This window comes from Temnothorax nylanderi, unplaced genomic scaffold, assembly GCF_030848795.1.
Source record: "Temnothorax nylanderi isolate EJ_2023f unplaced genomic scaffold, tnyl_v1.0 TNYL_tig0269_pilon, whole genome shotgun sequence".
NCBI lineage: Eukaryota > Metazoa > Arthropoda > Insecta > Hymenoptera > Formicidae > Temnothorax > Temnothorax nylanderi.
In genome coordinates this window covers 170988-188727 of record NW_027249331.1, presented here as the reverse complement: position 1 = coordinate 188727, position 17740 = coordinate 170988, and the positions used below count along the sequence as shown (strand labels likewise).

At 41.3% G+C, this 17740-nt stretch overlaps 1 protein-coding gene and 1 long non-coding RNA gene across 2 annotated transcripts; both read right to left on the bottom strand.

Moving 5' to 3' along the window:
• Positions 1-285: 285 nt before the first annotated feature.
• Kdn (citrate synthase) lies at positions 286-17637 on the bottom strand. Its single transcript, XM_071718824.1, has 4 exons — positions 17312-17637; positions 4258-4413; positions 2391-3314; positions 286-2194 (listed from the first exon to the last, which is right to left on the bottom strand). The coding sequence occupies exons 1-4, from the start codon at positions 17354-17356 to the stop codon at positions 1928-1930; spliced, it is 1392 nt and encodes a 463-aa protein (XP_071574925.1). The 5' UTR covers positions 17357-17637; the 3' UTR covers positions 286-1927.
• Positions 15456-16942, bottom strand: LOC139780262 (uncharacterized). The gene is made up of 2 exons (XR_011720191.1): positions 16854-16942; positions 15456-16283 (listed from the first exon to the last, which is right to left on the bottom strand). It is a non-coding gene; the product is annotated as an uncharacterized lncRNA (long non-coding RNA).
• Positions 17638-17740: the final 103 nt, after the last annotated feature.

Genomic DNA, 17740 nt, shown 5'->3' with positions numbered 1-17740 from the left:
ATAATCCCATCCTATTTCCTAATTCTCCTAATTTATGCTTATAAGTTTTTATACTTTTTATTGTCTTTAGATTAAGCATATTTCGCGTTCGGTATTAAAATTTATAATACCTTGTTGAAAATATCGCTCCAAAGTCTCGTTAAATTTTACCCAAAGCTTTTTTCGATAGAGTTGGAATATTCAGCGATAGAAATCGCAGATTTTCAGAATTACAGAATCAATTGAGCGATACATTTACGATGTAAATCTAAAGTCTCTCGAAAGAGGAAGGATCTGTTAGCCACGTTTACCTTTTGATCCATTTATTTTCACATTCGTTATAAATAATGTATACACACACTCATTCATTCTTATAACAGTGGGTCCACCACTGGTCATGCTCCTTAATTTTACACTGAATCGCGGCGGTTTTTCTCGCCACACAATGCGACCGAACAGCATCTCGGCCGTCCGATGAGACTAAACGCTATTTTTAAGTCTGCTTGATCACTTTCTGAATCATTGCTCGCTGTTAAGTATTCTGCAACTACTGCAACTCGCGAATTTCTTTTGCCATTCTACAATCAGTTAGAATAAACTTCCTGAGGGAGGTGGGACAGTAAACTAAATGGCCGAGAGATCTACGTTTGAGCTAATTGGCACGTTCGCCTTTTGACGTTCCGTTGCCGGCTATTACCTTGAAAATCTATCTTCTAATCGCGAAAATTTGATATCGTTTTTGCCGCTGTAAAATCCGATGAATTTTCAAAGGAATTAGCCTAATCGAAAAAGAAATATGTGATACACGCCCGGGCAGTGCGCTTCTCATATGACGAGGCAAGACAACGTTACAGTTCCTAATTCATGTCATTGCATATCCCAGACAACGAAAAAGTGAGACATCGAAAAGTCGTCGGAATGACATTCAAACTGAATTAGATTATCTTTTAGACGCCTCAACGATGTTTCTTGAATGTTTACGTTGCACGGTGAATCTAGATCTCGAGTCGCTATTTTCCACTGCCTTTACGTCGCTGAGCTAACACATTAACTATCACCGTAGATTTTGCGCCGTTGCTTCTAAAATTTCTAGCGGTAGTCACCGTGTTGCTTTGTATTGAGCGATAACTTTATATGTACAATAATGCCTTATCTATTTCTGACGCGATTCTCTATCTTGTGTGTGTTTCTATAAATAATAAATTCCAGAAGACATTTTTTAGACATTTAAGAGACATTTAGAAACATCTAAAAATCTTAATACTTAGATGTCGAAAAGCCATCCTCTGGATTTCTTTCACTATCTTGGGTTTTCTCGCAATTTTGGCAGTTTTCACTATTGGACCAATCTATGTTTTCCAGTTATATAAGCAGCTATTACGTTGCGAGAATACCCCATTTAAGTCTGTTCCCGCAATTGATACTTCGTAAGAATCATGTACTTCAAACAATCATATTAATCACACTATGTGCCAATTATATGAATATATATATATGTATGTAATTAATCATTCATCATTAATTAATATAATGTTTCTGTGTAATTAATATGTCTGCTTGTCGTCGCTCATATTGAAAAGTATCGACAACAGGAAGAGAATGCAAATTCCGCCTCATTGACGCGGGACGTTGATGTGTCTGCTCTTAATAATTCTACATTTACATAATACATTATTAGACGTAATTATTTGTCGTGTTTAATACCTAGCCTTGTGTCTCTTTCATTCTCTTTCATTCTCTCTCGCTCTCTCGTTCTTTCGCTCTCTCCCATTCGCACTATCGTTTGCTCGATAAGGCGCGGGCTCGTTGAGGTGTCTCGAGGTCGGTATCAAAATGATATCCTATCAAAATTCCGGCGCCGCGGTCGATGCTCAAGCTCGAGATCAGGACGACGAGACTTCGAGGTGATGTTGATAATTGATCATTGATTCAGAGTGATAGACGGTCCTTAAGCCTTGACGGCCTTCATGAGGAGTTCGGTACTGAGGGATTTAGGCCTCTCGATGGGCAGTCCTAGGGCGCGATCCCAAACAAGGGAGGCGAGCACGCCCAACGCGCGCGACACGCCGAACAGGACCGTGTAGTAATTCATCTCTTTCATGCCGTAGTACTGCAGCAGCACGCCTGAGTGCGCGTCTACGTTCGGCCACGGATTCTTCACCTTGCCAGTTTCCAGCAAGACCGGTGGCACCACCTTATACACTTGTGCAACGAGCTGTAAAAAAGAAAATATTGACATTGATATCAAAATTTAACGTGGAATTAAATCAGAATAATGCTAATTGAATTCCGAATATATGCAACGTCGAAAAGAATTCAATATTCCGAGAGGTCTTAAATACTTCAAAATCTATTTAGAACATATTTAGAACAAAAACTATATTTAGAACACTCTGCAACGCGTGATTTACCTTGAACAACGGATCGTCCGGCAAATGTTTCAGCGCAAACTCTCTCTGGCAGGTGTACCTCGGATCAGTCTTCCTGAGTACAGCGTGTCCGTAACCGGGCACAACTTGGCCACTCTTTAGCGTATTCCAGATGAACTCCTTCAGTTTATCGTCGCTCGGACTGTCGCCGACTTGACCGCGCAGTTTCTCCAACCACACCAGCACTTCCTGATTGGCCAAACCGTGCAATGGCCCGGCTAGACCATTCATACCGGCAGAGAAGGATAGGTACGGGTCCGACAAGGCAGATCCCACCAAGTGGGTGGTGTGGGCGGACACGTTACCACCCTCGTGATCCGAATGGATTGTCAGATAGAGGCGCATCAGCTCAATAAACTGTGGATTGTCATAGCCGAGCATGTTGGCGAAGTTCCAGGACCAATCCCTGCCGGCGTCGACAGAGCCCAAACCCTTGCCGCCCTTGTAGATGTTGCGGTAGATGGTGGCGGCGACCACTGGCAGCTTGGCGATCAGATTCATCGAGTCTTCGTACACGCTTTCCCAGAACTTGCTCTTGTGCACGCCCTTGTTGTACGCCTTAACGAACTCGCTCTCGCTGTTCAGCAACGTGATCGCCGCGGAGAACTGTGTCATCGGATGTAAGGTCTTGGGGAAGTTATTGAGGGCCTTGACCACATGCTCGGGCAACGAGCTCCTGGACGCCCATTCCTGCGAGATGGCCTTCACTTGCGTATCCGTGGGCACGTCGCCGGTGATCAACAGCCAAAAGAGACCCTCCGGCAGTGGTTCCGCACCACCGGCTGCCTTCGGGAGGAGTTTCTGGCACTCGGGGATCGACTTACCGCGGAAGCGAATGCCCTCCTCCGGATCCAACACCGACGGCTCCCACACAAGGCCCTTGATGCCGCGCATGCCACCGTACATCTGCATTCAAAGAAAAGCATGTTAGCACATGTTTGACTGAGCTAGCAATAAAATGAAAACTAATCCCATTGTAAATATCAATTATTTTCGATTAAACTTTCCTCGGCTGTCTAGATCCTCTAAGACTCTTAAGTTCATTGTAATCAAATTTAATAATGTTAATAAATCATAAAAGATTAATGTCAAATTAACATATATATATATTTATTAAAATTTGTATTAATGTTTATATATTAATATTTAAATTTCTCGATAATCTCATTCATGAGTAATCGCTAACTTTTTCCATTTATTAATTAATACTAATGATATTCTGACAGCTAGGCCTATACTTAAAAGATATCATTAACGTCGTGGCCATTAGTACATTAATTAATCATGAAGATATTGGCAATAAGTAAAAATAGGCACACAGAGCGATGAATGAGGTCTTCATGCGCGACAAGTGAGATTGTCACATGCGAGCCGGCGGCTCGTTCGATGACGATTAATCGTCATGCGCTGCATTCGGCTGATAGCCGGCGAAAAAAAAAAACTAAGTACGCTGCCTATTGACGCTGCATGCGACGATCAGAAATTCAACGCGTTACGGTTATCATGATCACATAGCGAGCACGCGGACTTGCGCGTCTTATCGAGCAGCCGTATCTTCCCTTATCGACCGGAAATTCACGATTGTTATAATTTTTAATGATAATTATAAATATCATTACCGTGCTAAATTCAATCGCGATAAAAAAATTTTTAATTGAAGACGCTAGTAATACGTGCAGGCCATATCTCTTTCCTATCTAAGGAAGCAAGATTTTGTAAAAACAATTCTGTTTTTAATCAAATTTAAAATTAGTTAAAATAATTAAGATTGCGTTATCCTATCGTGACGATATTTTACGATAATAAAAAAGATTAGCTCGTTAATGTGGGAGAACGCAACAGTGCGTACCATGTCAACGGTGACCTCTCCGACTTTGGTGGCTCCATGATCCTTACGAAAGGCTTTGACCCGCTCCTGTTCCCTCGGAATCCTGTCGGTGAGAACCTTCTTAAGATCCGTGGACGCATCTGTGAGCTGCCGCACGAAGATCGTCGACGTTATTTTCTGGAAGGAAAAGAAAAATTATAATTAATAGTTGCTGGAAATAAAGCAAAAGGTAGAAGAAGGAATCAAAGCCGGTAATTTCATATATAAGTACGGATATAAGCAAAAGCTATTCGAACGTACTAAATATTAAGCAAATTAAGTAAAAATTATATTATGCGATATTAGATTGACGAAAAAAAGCTTATCTTTTTTTTTAAATAGATGGTTTTTATTAAGTGTAAAATAATGATATATTCAATAAAGACGGAATAATGAAGCTACTTGAAAGACGGCAGGAAGTAGTTGAAAAAACCGCTTTGTTGAATAAAATTTTACATACAAAATTAGTTTTTGAATCCTTATAAATTAAATTACACAATTTCTACAACTTTCTCCATATGAAATATTCGATAGGCTTGACACACACATTTAAAATAAATGCATCCTTTTTCGATTTTTTCTCAGACGACGAATTTCTAGCAACTTTTTTTGTTTTCCGTTCTCTCGCGGAACATCCATTGAGTGACGTACGCATTGTGTAAAGAATCGTCACGGTGGAAGACACATGCGGATTACGTAAAAGCGCCAAAACGTTAACAATCGCATTTGTCAATGATGCACGCGCGAGTCTTCGCATTGATAAATTACGATTTCGTAACGCTAGGACAGGAAACGGATCCTGAAGACGGCGATTTTTTCACAAAACTGTCACGTGCAATTTATGAAATTCATAATATATGAATATTATGACATTTTAGCGATGGATTTAATATTACTTTGTAATTTAATATTAATATTAATAATTTTACTTCAGGGAAGATGCTATTGATATGATTATTCTTATATACATCTATTTCTGTGTCTGAGAATGGAAGTTTAGAATAGAAATGGCAAGAGATCGGTTTATTGATCTCCTCATATATTCATTTATCCCTAAAAATTAAAATTTAATAGGAATGGTGAAAATCGAAATTATCAAAAAATTATCTTTTAAAAATTGTTCTGTTAATTTCTAGTTAATTGTATTGTATTGCCAGTTGAATCTAAAGACTTTTGAGAGCATGCGTTAATTATCATATTTTTACACGTGGGACGTCACTACAGAATTATGAGAATTATGAAAACAATAGATTTTTTTCTGTTAAACTCGTAATCGGCTGTTGCGTGCGACGAGGCAAAAAAAATCTGTAATCGTTTCTCATCTGGACACGCACCATCGAACATCATGAGAAAGAACGACAGATAAGAACGAGATCGCGAGGTTTCGGGGAGGTCATTATCAAACAGAAGCGCCGATGCGTGCCGCTCACGGAAACGCATCAGCAAAGATTAATTCTCCTCGCTCATTCTTTACGAAGGATTAAGTATTTATCGTTATCGTCTTTAACATGATAAATGCCATCTCAATTCAGACCGAGTTTGATTGGATCTTGGAGCCGCGGATAGCCGGAGATTCGGGACTCGCTCCATGTGCGGTGTCATTGCGATTGCAACAAATATAAGTCGACAGTAATGTTCGTGATAATGACGAATAACGATAATGATGATAAAATATATAAGTAGTAGCAGCTGTGGGACGAACGGCGATAAGTGGGGCGCGATACGCGACGGAAATATCCAGGCTCTTGTACTTGAAAAAAGAAAAAAGGTGGAAGATCGGGCTCTCGTTATCAACGTAATCGCGAATATGTGGTAGCATAGCACGCGCGTGTGGGTGCGTGGACACTGGCGGGCAACGTGACTCCGGATTACGGCACGTTCGACAGATACGCGGATCCGAGATTGCTTAATTCTCTCTTTTTCCCCCTGTCAAACGAAGCGAAAGTCGCATGATGCGTCCGGAGCCTGGAAGCTTATCTTTGCGCAGCCGGGAAGGAGAACTCCTTTTGACGTGGATGTGTGTAAACGTGACGCGGCACTTCGCAAATAATTATAAGCTGAGGTGAAGAGCAGAGTCAAGACGAGAATGTCAACTTAATGGGGGGGGGGGGGGTTTAAGGGGTTTTGTCGATCAGAATCTCTCAATTTGTACGGAACAAACTTGGTTATTTTGGGGTATTTTTATCGATAGATTAAAGGATTCTCAAAGGATTGTTAATTTAATTTCCTTAATTTTAACAAGTATCTTCATGTATTTAATTCACGAGAGGCGGCAAGAGAAATCTTTGTTGTAATAGCGAAATATTAATCCGAGATGTTCGGATCTTATAAACTAATATAACTAAACAAGTAATCTGTATTATACACTAGGAAAAAAGAACATCGTTAACAATAGGAAAAGATTTTGTAAAACTGGACGAGATACATTTCGTATCTCGGATGTTGATAGAGAGTAATTATCAGTTTATTAATTATTAATTGTTTTTCGTCTCTAACGTATCGTTAAATGACTTGTCAAAGCAATTACGATGTCGGTAGTCTAGTTTAAAAGTTCAACTGTCATACTAAAAGTCTATAAAGATTGTTGAAATTTATTTTCTTGCGGAGCCATATCCGATAGACAGCCATAAATTAACTTTTTATCAGTAATTTCCTATCAACATTATTCTTTTACAAGACTACTCGACATAGTATTATACAGCAAAATACGCTGATAAGACAAAAAGAACATTGACAATTAAGGTATTTGTCTTTTAAAAATAAATTACATGGAGGAATGCTTACGAATGGAAATTTACGCGAAACGCGGCAAGAAAGGTAAAAAGTATAGAAAAAAAACAATGCAACGCAGCATATTGAGACTGGAACGTGGAGTTTCGCGGAATATTTCAATGAGTGTTAAATTAAAATATTATATTATATTATATAATTACTAATTTTTAATCCAAAGTTTATAAACAATTTTTGTCTTCTTTTCCCTCTGAAAGATATTCTTAAATTTATGTCAAAGAAGAAACAAAGTATAATACATTCGCACATCATGTCGCGTACCGCCGCAGTGCACCTTTAAATTCGAGGGGCTCGGTTCAAAGATCGAGTTTCTCGTCGCGCGCTCTTATCTGTCCGATAAGCGCACGCTCCACGCTAGTCGCTACTTTTTACGTAAACGCGTGGTAACGCGTGGTAACGCGATTACGTAGCGCCGAGGCAATTCGCTCGGCGCGATGCATCATGCATGCACTTGAATGCAATCCGTCGGCGACCTTGACCCTCGCGTGAGAAGCGCGAATAGTGTCCTCTCGACGGGACATTCTCGGATTCTCGCGGCGCGCGGCGTGATCTCGATCAACGTTCAGAAAAGATTTGGACAAAGCTTCGCCGAGAGATGATAATTGAATAAGCTACTTAATGTGCGATTCGATATTTCCCGTTTCGTGCTATATATTCAATTTCCGTACAGTTTGATTTCTTATAAGAAAAGTTCAAGCAATACAAATATCCCAACGATAACACTTTTGCGGCCAAGCATTGTCGTTAGGCAGAAATCTGGGCAGCGAGCCAATGGCACGGCTAAAAATAAAAGGACTACGGTTTGACGTGCAATTCGGGTTACCGTGCGCGACGCGAGCGTGATAAGAGGATCGATGCCAAAGTGTCGGAAAAATTCTAGTTCCCTCCACAAAAAATACAACGATTCTTCGTATACTTACTTCCAGAAGTATGCAAAAGCCATTTTACATCTTCAAGATAAGAAATTTAGAAGTGAGGAAAATAATACACAACAGAGAGAAATAAAGCACAATAGTAACGATAATTTTCATCGCCTGCGATAATCTGCCGTATAGTCTCAATCGCGTAATTATAATCGCCTCAATCTTTAATTAACGGAGACGGCTATTCGAGGACGCGTCAAAAATATCAGCGTAACTTCCTATTCATGAATCGAGAAGCACTTATCGACTTATCAAGATTCAATTCTGCGGATAACACTTGGACGAGCCGCGAATCGATTGAATGACAATTGGAGGGCGCTCGGTCTTCGAGGGTCAATCAAATGCGCCCGGCCCGGCAAATACGATTAACCCTTTAAAATATGCGTTTAACCTCCTCAACCCCGCGGAACAATTGATGGTAATCGCATTAGGAGGGACAACATATCCGCCGCGCGACGCTCAAGTATGCGATGAAAAAATAGACTGAGGCTCGCGTATCAACCTGCCATCCAACTTCTCACCCTCCCGCAGATGCATCGCGATCACGAAATGCGAGATCGGTATCGGGTTAAACTGCGCAACAATATCGATGTTTATTGCGTGGGAGATAACGTCGCGAATATATAGACGTGAGTTAACTTTTGCGTATCAAAATGCACACGGTTCGTTTTTCAATAGCAGACTCCGATTGCGAGTGTGTGAAAGAGTTGCAGAGTAGATATAACACAATACAGTACAATTTCGTTACTGTTCTGCATATGTGTGATATGACGTAACAAGAAACATTGAAAAAAAAAGCTAGTGAAATATGAGGCCGACCAGACTTACGAATAATAGCAGCTGATAAAATTTTCAATGAGTCTGGGTCTTCTCGGCGGGTGATAACGAAGTTTAGTCTCGCGGGGGTAAAGTTCACCGTGTAACTTCTCGCGAGTATAGATTATAGTCTTGCACTTATGTGACATAATTATAAATTATATAAATTCAATAAAAGTGACTTTTTTTATAATTACTGATTTTTTTAATGAATCTATCACGTTCGGGTTTGTATCTTCAAATTACATCTCCGTCGCTGACAATAAAATTGCACTGTGTATATTATGCAAGAGTACAGATGCAATTTATAAAAATCCCCGGTTCTTAAAATAATATTAAGTTAAATGACGAGATGTGTTAAAGAGCAGCGTTGAATATATTAAAAAAAATAATAATAATTTATTCACCGTGTAGTTTTAAATGCCAATCGCACACAGGTAGGTGGCGATAAAAAATTCGTACATCAAAACTCCTCGCGCTTTTCGGCAGATTGAACTACATGTTTTGTAATTATATACATTGTGCAATAAATGTCAGCTTCATTTGTGTCATCCGGAAGACGAATGATAAGAGCTTCCAACACTCACACGCGCGCATACATTCTCTGGGCACATGTCGCGGCGTCGGCGCCACCGACACGTGGCAATAATCTTTTTTAGGAAATCGATCATTAATAAATTAATCGTGTCCCTGAAGGAAAAATTTCCTAATACTTTCTTTTTTTACATCTGAGGAGAGAAATTCTACGAGCTGACGTACATATCTTGTGTATAACAAAGTATCTCGATATATTCGTATTGAGATACAAATCTTGCGATGTTGAGATACGATGATATAACGAAGTGATTCACGTCGTACTTCTAGAAATGTAAACCGAACGAGGCAAAAGTAACGAGACATAATAGAGACGTCTCCTCTCACTTATTATCACGTCAATAGACGCATCGATCATGTTGACTGTCAATGATAAGCCGTACAACTCGCGCATCGATGACGATCCCCGCGAGGGTACGAGTACAATAGGTTTCTGGTTCGCGGGCTCGTCGCTGCCCCAGGACGGCGGGATTATCGTCCCACATGTGCTGACCGATACATTGGCACATTTGACGTCATTTTATGGACCGTCACTTTTGTACTCGCTTACTCACGTCCGCGATTATCTCCTTTCGCGCGTATAAAACCACTTCCGATCGTAAAAATTCAATTGTCGTGGAACGGGATCGAGATACATCGTCCGCTCAGATAAGGAGTAGGATTCGCGCACTCTCAATAATCCGCGACCTCGTAACATATTTCTTACGAGGATAAATCAGACTGCTCTTAGCTTTTTCTCGTAGATTAATAGTCAAGCCCAATTAAAGTAATGCGCAAACGATCCAGAAAACTCCAGCTTGTTAAATCATTCATTGTAAATAATTTTAAACCGTTTAAATTATTATTACAAAGATTAACCTTCGAAATAATTTCAGTTTGGAGAGACTCTTCAGTTGCAGAGATAATTCTATGAATTATATTGATATTTTACACTCGCATAGAAAGAGACAATTTATCTCATATTCCTGTACTGTCCACCAGTTGCCACCGCATATATTTAAACTGTATCTTACTGCGGGATATCTTTATCGTTGGACTTTGGGTGCATGTAGGACGTCAACAATTTCGCGACTCGTCTGCGCGACCAGATCAGGCTTGAACCGGCGATCGCCGTGAGCACGATTTAATTACGGTATCGGGGAAAAAAGCCGAACCTCGCGCTTTCACAGATGGGCATTATCCTCGGGAAAATCAATATATCGGTCCGACGCTATTTCGGGATTAATCTACCACCGCGCGTGCTGAATTCTTCATGAAAGCTATACAATCCGGCCTGTTTATCCGACTGACACGATTGCCCCGTTTCCCCCCTCGTAAACCCTTTCGTCGCGGAATATTAAAGTCGCTTTCTCGAGGTCACTGAGATACCAGAAAAGAATATGTCGCGGTTGTAACACATAACGTTCCATGAAAATCACAGAAATTAGCATACATTAACATACATTACGTGTTACCGATAAATACACCTCGGTACGTGTACATACATTTCATGACGTAGCGAAATAAGTAATCAAGAACGATACGTCTAAAAAGGTTGGAGTTATACACGGTGTGAAATATACGTTATCTAAGTGTACAAATAAAGTTCACGAATATATTGTAATAGAGCGTGTCTTCATTTACATTTTGAAAGTAAAAAGTCCGCGAGGGCGATTATAATTCCTAGCCGGTTACGCCACACATTCGTGCAAGAAAATCAACCCGGGAACAAAAGTGGAAGTACCAAGGTAACCCCAACCGGTTTGCCGACCAAGGTCACAGATCACAGACCTCGTTCAGGTTTGAGTCCTTTCCTCGGTACGAATCTGGATTATGTGGCGCGAGAGTTTTCCGCGAGAGTTTACTTCGTTGAAAGAAATTCGAAGAAAAAGTCATATCGTTAGTTGTTAAGAAGTAAGAAGTTCTAGAAGGATAAAAAAATAGAGATAACAATTGAATTAAAAGATTCTAACGATAGAACGAACGTCCTAATTCCTTGCTGCGTTTGATAATTGAGTAAAGTTCTCAAAATTCTTTTACTCGTAAATTCTTTCCCGAACAATTGTGAGTAAAATAACGGCTGGTTCCACGAGAAAAAAATACTTTTCCGCGAGTCTACTTACTGTTTCGAATGCATGGCCTTTTCATTACATTCGCTGGAATTCCTCTTTTATTCGTATTCTAAACCGCATAGCGACAAGGTAATAAAGTCCCTTAACGCGGGATAAGTTATTATATGTTTGCACAAACTCAACTTAAACCACGTTTAATCAGAAAAATTGTTTGCACGCACAATTACGTCACTATATATATATATATGTATAATATGTATCTACATGTGTATATACGTTGTATAGAAATGAAACTATAGGAGATATTAATTTCTTGTACAAAATTTGTTTCTAATTAAAAAAATAATCCAATATGATATGCTATTTATATGTAAGATATATTACTTATTGTTAGATATTATAATGTATTTAAAAAAAACACTATCGTACCGTAATAGAAAAATTGTTAAGGATGAACGTTCCCTTTAGGAAAATAATAGAAAAATGTTACTATTTTTAGAAATATCTTTGTGGCACGAAACCCTTCCGCTCCGATGATAAAGTTAGAATAAGGATTTGACAGGTGATTAAAACTACAAATTCAATAAGGAAACTAATTTACCGGATTGTGTTTGTGACGATTTGACTCGGCTTTAATCAGATCAAGGCGCGCGAACGATACGCCCGATTAATTGTCAGCAAATCATGTGGGCCAGATGTGATAACGGGACTCGTTATCGCCAATTGTGTAATCGGTCCGCTCTGAAGGGCATTACCAATGAAACCCGTCAGTCATGATCATCTCATTCTTCACGCGCCACATAATCGAATGGCGCTAAACGAGCAGGTTGTCTGAGATGTCATTCTTTTTGCATCGCTTGCATGTATAATAAATTCACATTTATCGATATTCTGACTTAAATTTTTCATGATTTTTCGTACTCCGAAATTGTAATGTGGAATCTTAAAAGATTAATCACAATTAATTTTGTGTTAGACTTATCATATGTAGGATTATATATAAAAACAAATAATAAATAATAATTAACGTGATATAAAATATAAAGTGATGTGACAAAATGTACTTTAGTCACGTATGCACTTGTTTCTCTCGCGACAAAACAACACGTCACCGGGTAGCAATGTAATTTCGACAGCTCGCTGTCGTAAGGTATGCAAACGCAATTTTTATCGCGCAACGGCAGTAAATTACAGAACACTCGCTGGCTCAGAACATATGCGCCAATATTTAACCGTGTCCTTAATAACCAAAGCGAGATAACATCTTCCGTTATCGCTGAGTTGATATTTGCATTAAACAAAGAAAGATTAGGGTTCTTAAACATTTTTTTAAATTAGATGTGTAAATACACACATATACATATATTGTGTGTGTATTTATGTGTGCACTACTACAATCGTAAACGAAAAATAAACGATATTGTAGTATTGACCGATTAATAGTCCTCAATACAACTTTCCTAACGCGTCAAGTAAGAATATATGAATCGATTTGCATGCAGCAAACACTCGCTCCTCTCTCTCTCTCTCTCTCTCTCTTTCTCTCTGTTTCTCTAAGGCTTTTAATTTTAACACTGTGACATAACTGAGGCCGTTCAAAATAGCATTATCGTATTCACGTTAATCCCGAATCGAATTGTGCTGGTTACTATTCGAGACACTCCATAGTTAATTTTAACTGCCGAGTGTTTTGTAAAAAAAAAAAACCTCTTCGTCACGGCTCGTCGAGGATGTAATAGATTTGTAAGGAGGGAAAAAAAGCTGCTTTACAAAATACCCGATGACAGTAAAACACGCGTTGACATGGAGTCGGGTCAAGTAGAAGGACCTAATAATAAACGACGCGTTCGGGCTTGAAATGAAAGAATCGCCCCTGAAATAGTTCGTTACGCGACAGGCCATCCGTGCATCGTCGGCATTAGGTAACAGGTGTGATGTATATACAACCCCACGACAAGAAAATTACGTCAAGCCTGCCAAGAATCGTGATATAATAAATTCACTTAGATATCTGCGAGTCTCATTAGTTCCTCATTCATTATTCAGATATTCAATATAGATAAATATTTAAAAATCTGTAACATGATTAATGACCTACAAGTCTAACGAAAGGAAAAAAAAATAACTCGGTGAATTCGTTTGAGTAACGTCCTTAGAATCGCGCGATTTCTCGAGACGCGAGTACTCGCGGTCCAGAATCTCGACCGGTGACGTAAAAGCCCGGGCCCATCTTAAATATAGAGATTTTTGATTGATCCTCGGGAAGAGTCTCGACCCTCGGGGATGACTTAGCGATCGAGGCAACTTGGCCTAGTTAGGACGCGAGATGCGGGACCGGCAGGGTTACGGCCGATGTGGATTACGGGGGCAGCAGGGCGGAGGCGGATTTTCGGCCTCGAAATTGCCGCTAAAATTAGCCCAGCGCCTTGCAAAACCGCTCAATGGACATTCTGCGCCGGCGAGACGAAGGGGAAAACCGAGTCGAGTACCGCGCTCTTGTTGCACGCCACGTGCGTATATAAAACTCCGCTTCACGTGTGCCGCGCGCGTTGTGTAACGCCTCGCCGATATTAATTTTCTCATTAGGAGTACGGAAAGGCAAAAACCCCGTTTTTTTTTTTTTTCAAGGAAATAGGAATCTACATGATCGTTACGTTTGCACGTCACGTCTGCGTATCTCAAGAGTTCAAATCTCTCGAATAAATTATATTAAAAAATAAGAAGAGATATAATAGCTTGAAGAATTATTAGGATTTGTCGGCCGAGCCTGTGGGGCTTCTTATTGTCATTTAATGCGTAGATTATTAAATAATTAGGAAAAATTAGCCACTTCGAACCGAGATATTGATCCTAATTCAATTAGAATACGCCGCTCGAAATTATCTCGCCGCCCAGAGCGTCTTCTGTTCTAAAACGTGTCACGACACGTTCGGACTTCGAAGATGCGCGTTGCGAATCGTGTCGCGGACAGGCTACATTTTCTACGCGGCGCGGCGGTACAAGAAAGCAGAAGTAGAAATCTAAAAGCAAAATGAAAAATTTTTAGACGCACTGGTACGCTGAAAACTTTAGATTTGGTCTTTGGATTTAGATATGGGAAACTGCATTTAAATCGTGTGATTTGGGGATTCGGCGATTATCCCCGATTTAAAATTTAAATGCTCAAAATTATTCTCAGATATCTCGTAACACGTTTTTCTCGGTCACCCCGTATAGATTGGTTTCGCGAAGTCACGCGACGCGTGTCACTCGGACGAATGCACGCGCGAGTTGATTTCGAACGTGCATGCGTGCACGAATGTGTCGACATGTATTGCGTAATCGCGAGTGGAGATCATTTTTACTCGTGCTCAGGGCTCAGGGTGGGATCGGAAGTACAAGCTCGAACTCGACCCTCGACCCTCGACCCTCGACCGCGAGAAATTCGTGAATCCCTCTATTCGCTCTTTCTTGAAAGAAAGAAAGGAGGAAAGAAAGAGAGAGAAGAAAGGAGCGAGAGAGAAACTCAATGCGGGTCTTGTCCCCTATTGAATCGTGAAATTCCGCGGTACGTTAATTAGAGAGGAAAAAATATCTGACGTCAGCCTTGCGGTGAAGAGGACTCATCGACTCGCTCGTAGATTCGACCATCTCCTTCTCACGATAGTTTTTCTCTCCCTCGCACTAATATAAATCGTCACCGCGAGAATCCGATTACTTTTTACAAATCCTCTCGTCGTTGTCCGCGCTCGCTGTTTTCGATGTGTCGACGTGAAAAAGATATTAATTTGCATTTCCGATAGCTGACGTTTGCATTTCCGATTACGGATATGTGTGCTTGTAAAGTCAAACGCTCAAACCTTGGTATTTCGCTAAAACCTAAAACATTCCTTGGGCAAGAACCGTAATTAATGTTACAATTAATTTCGAATATACAGGTGTATCTTTAGAGTCTCGCGAATGCAGATAGTGCGAGATCGTTCCTACGCAAGCTCTAAGAGTATCAGTTGACAGGTGAAAAGAATAATTAGCGTAACATGAATATTTATTAAATTCAAGGATCTAGCTATTTAACCAGTTTTTTAAACTGTGCTACCATTTCATTAACTGCACATATTAGTTCTTCGTACGGTATTACAGGTATTATTTCTCTATACTTGAATTAAAATATGTTAAGATATAACACATACGTATAATGTATAATAAATTTTGTACATTCATTTATATTCATTTTATTAAATATTAAATATATTTATACCACACGCCACAGTTATTATATTTACTCCGAAAATATGTGACTCATGCTGCCTTTATATATATATATAAATATATAGTTCCCATTACTTTCTATATATATATTGTGGGATTTCCCCTTGTATAAAATATTATTCAAAGATAGAAAAAGATGTCGATGGAGGAAATTCCGCTTTCGCGGATGTCAGAATCCATTTACGTGGATAAATCTGTACCGTTCCTGGGAAGAGCGACTTGATCTCGGGACATTCCCGGATCGATTCGATGCGCCGGCAAACGCGGTGCATTTTACGGTGCAACGTGCATGTGACGCCGAGTGCATTGCGTGGCGCGTGGCATTGCCTACCAAGTCTACCGCGGATCGATCGACTTAAATGCTTAAAGGCGCAGGGGATCCCCTTATGCAACTCTCTGCAGCACGCCCCAGAACTCCAATGCCGAGTTCAATGTCAGAACGGTCGGAACCTTCGGTATATCCCAAAAAGAGACGTTCTCCTCAACAGAAAAGAAAATTCCTCGATGTAATACGACGTCGAGGCTGAGCTTCGGTTTTCTGGGACACCGGGTGTGCGCGAGGTTGTGATAATTTCGACGAAACTTCCTAAAAGAATATCAGTAACGAAAAAAATGCCTCAACGAATTAGTTTTGTCCCGATCATTATTGCTTCTCTACCTGCTAGGTTCGAGTTTCACGCGAGTCACGCGCAAACACACACATCACACACACATACGACATTGCAGCTAGACAGGCATATTTAGCCGTAAATATACATGGACACGAATATACTTAAATCGTGACTGTTCCGATTTTATTTAAAGAAATTTTAATATGGAGAGATTCACTCACTCTCTATCAATATTCATAATGATCGACTGATACTGCTGCAAGGTCACATCACACGCACGCACGCACGCACACGCGTCAAACCGCGGTCTCTTCTCCCCTCCCGCCCCGTCGAAAATGAAAGGTCTACGAATCCACAATGGGTAGTCCCGGCTGTCCCGGTGCGCACACAACGACCGACCAAACACACACATTCACACAACAGCCTCGCATCCTGCATTCCTACACGCGACAGAAGGGACATACACACGTACGATCGAGCACACACATACACGCGCGCGCGCGCGCGCGCATACACACACACACACACACACACACACATGATACCTTTTTGAAAAGCGTCGAATTCGTTTCGGAGCGGACGAGAGGATCCCGTCGAAGGATCGACCGTGAAATCGATCGCGGTCGCTCAATCGTCTCTATCGACGAATTCGGAATCCTACTTGCTCGTTCTTTTGTAGGACGGGAGAGAGTTCCGTCGAAGCCGGTCGATAGAACACCGCGGCCAGCCGTTCGCTGGCGACGAAAACTCGCGGTCGGCGAATCCGCCCCAAATAAACCCCGGAGCCCGGAGGCGGTCCGTCGTGTTCCGAATTCGCGGAATTTCGAATTTCGAACAGCACGTCCGCCCCGAGCCTTTCTTCGAGTCTTTCTCTCCGAACAAACGACTGATAAATGATAAATTCGAAAGCGCGTAAGAACGGCGCGAAACTCCGGCACTCGGGGCGGAAAAAGAAAAGGGAGCGTGAAAAAGAAGGGGGAGGAAAGGGAGACTAGAGACTCACCTGAACGTCGAGGCAGCGTTTCGGGGTGAAGCGAAAGAGCGCCATTCTTATTATCCTGCGTGGGTTGTATCCTGCGCGGGCGTCCCGTACCCTCGAACTGACCGACTCGATTCGACCGTCTGACTACTCTGACTAATCGACCGACCACGCGGTGCCTGCGGCGCCTCAACTCGACTGGCTCCCGGCCGCGCCGCTCTTGCCGCGGAACGGCGCGCACGCGCCCGGCGCGCCTCGTGGTGCCGAACCGCGGCGTCCGCGGCGCGCTTCAGACCTCAGGCCGTTCAGGAGCGGCCGCGGGCGCGGCGCGACCCGCGCCCCGCGCCGAGGTTTCGCCACTTATCGGGATGTAATCACCGATATGTTTTTATTAACGGCGTGGAAATTAAAATGTCTCGGTTTATGAAAGCGTTGACATGATTGAATGATCGC

Excerpts from the sequence above, each read along its gene's own strand:
- Kdn (XM_071718824.1), bottom strand. The coding sequence starts at position 17,356 with ATGGCGCTCTTTCGCTTCACCCCGAAACGCTGCCTCGACGTTCAG. Across the intron at positions 3,315-4,257 it reads GAGAGGTCACCGTTGACATG|ATGTACGGTGGCATGCGCGG; the intron begins GTACGCACTGTT and ends CTTTGAATGCAG. Across the intron at positions 2,195-2,390 it reads CGGACGATCCGTTGTTCAAG|CTCGTTGCACAAGTGTATAA; the intron begins GTAAATCACGCG and ends TCTTTTTTACAG.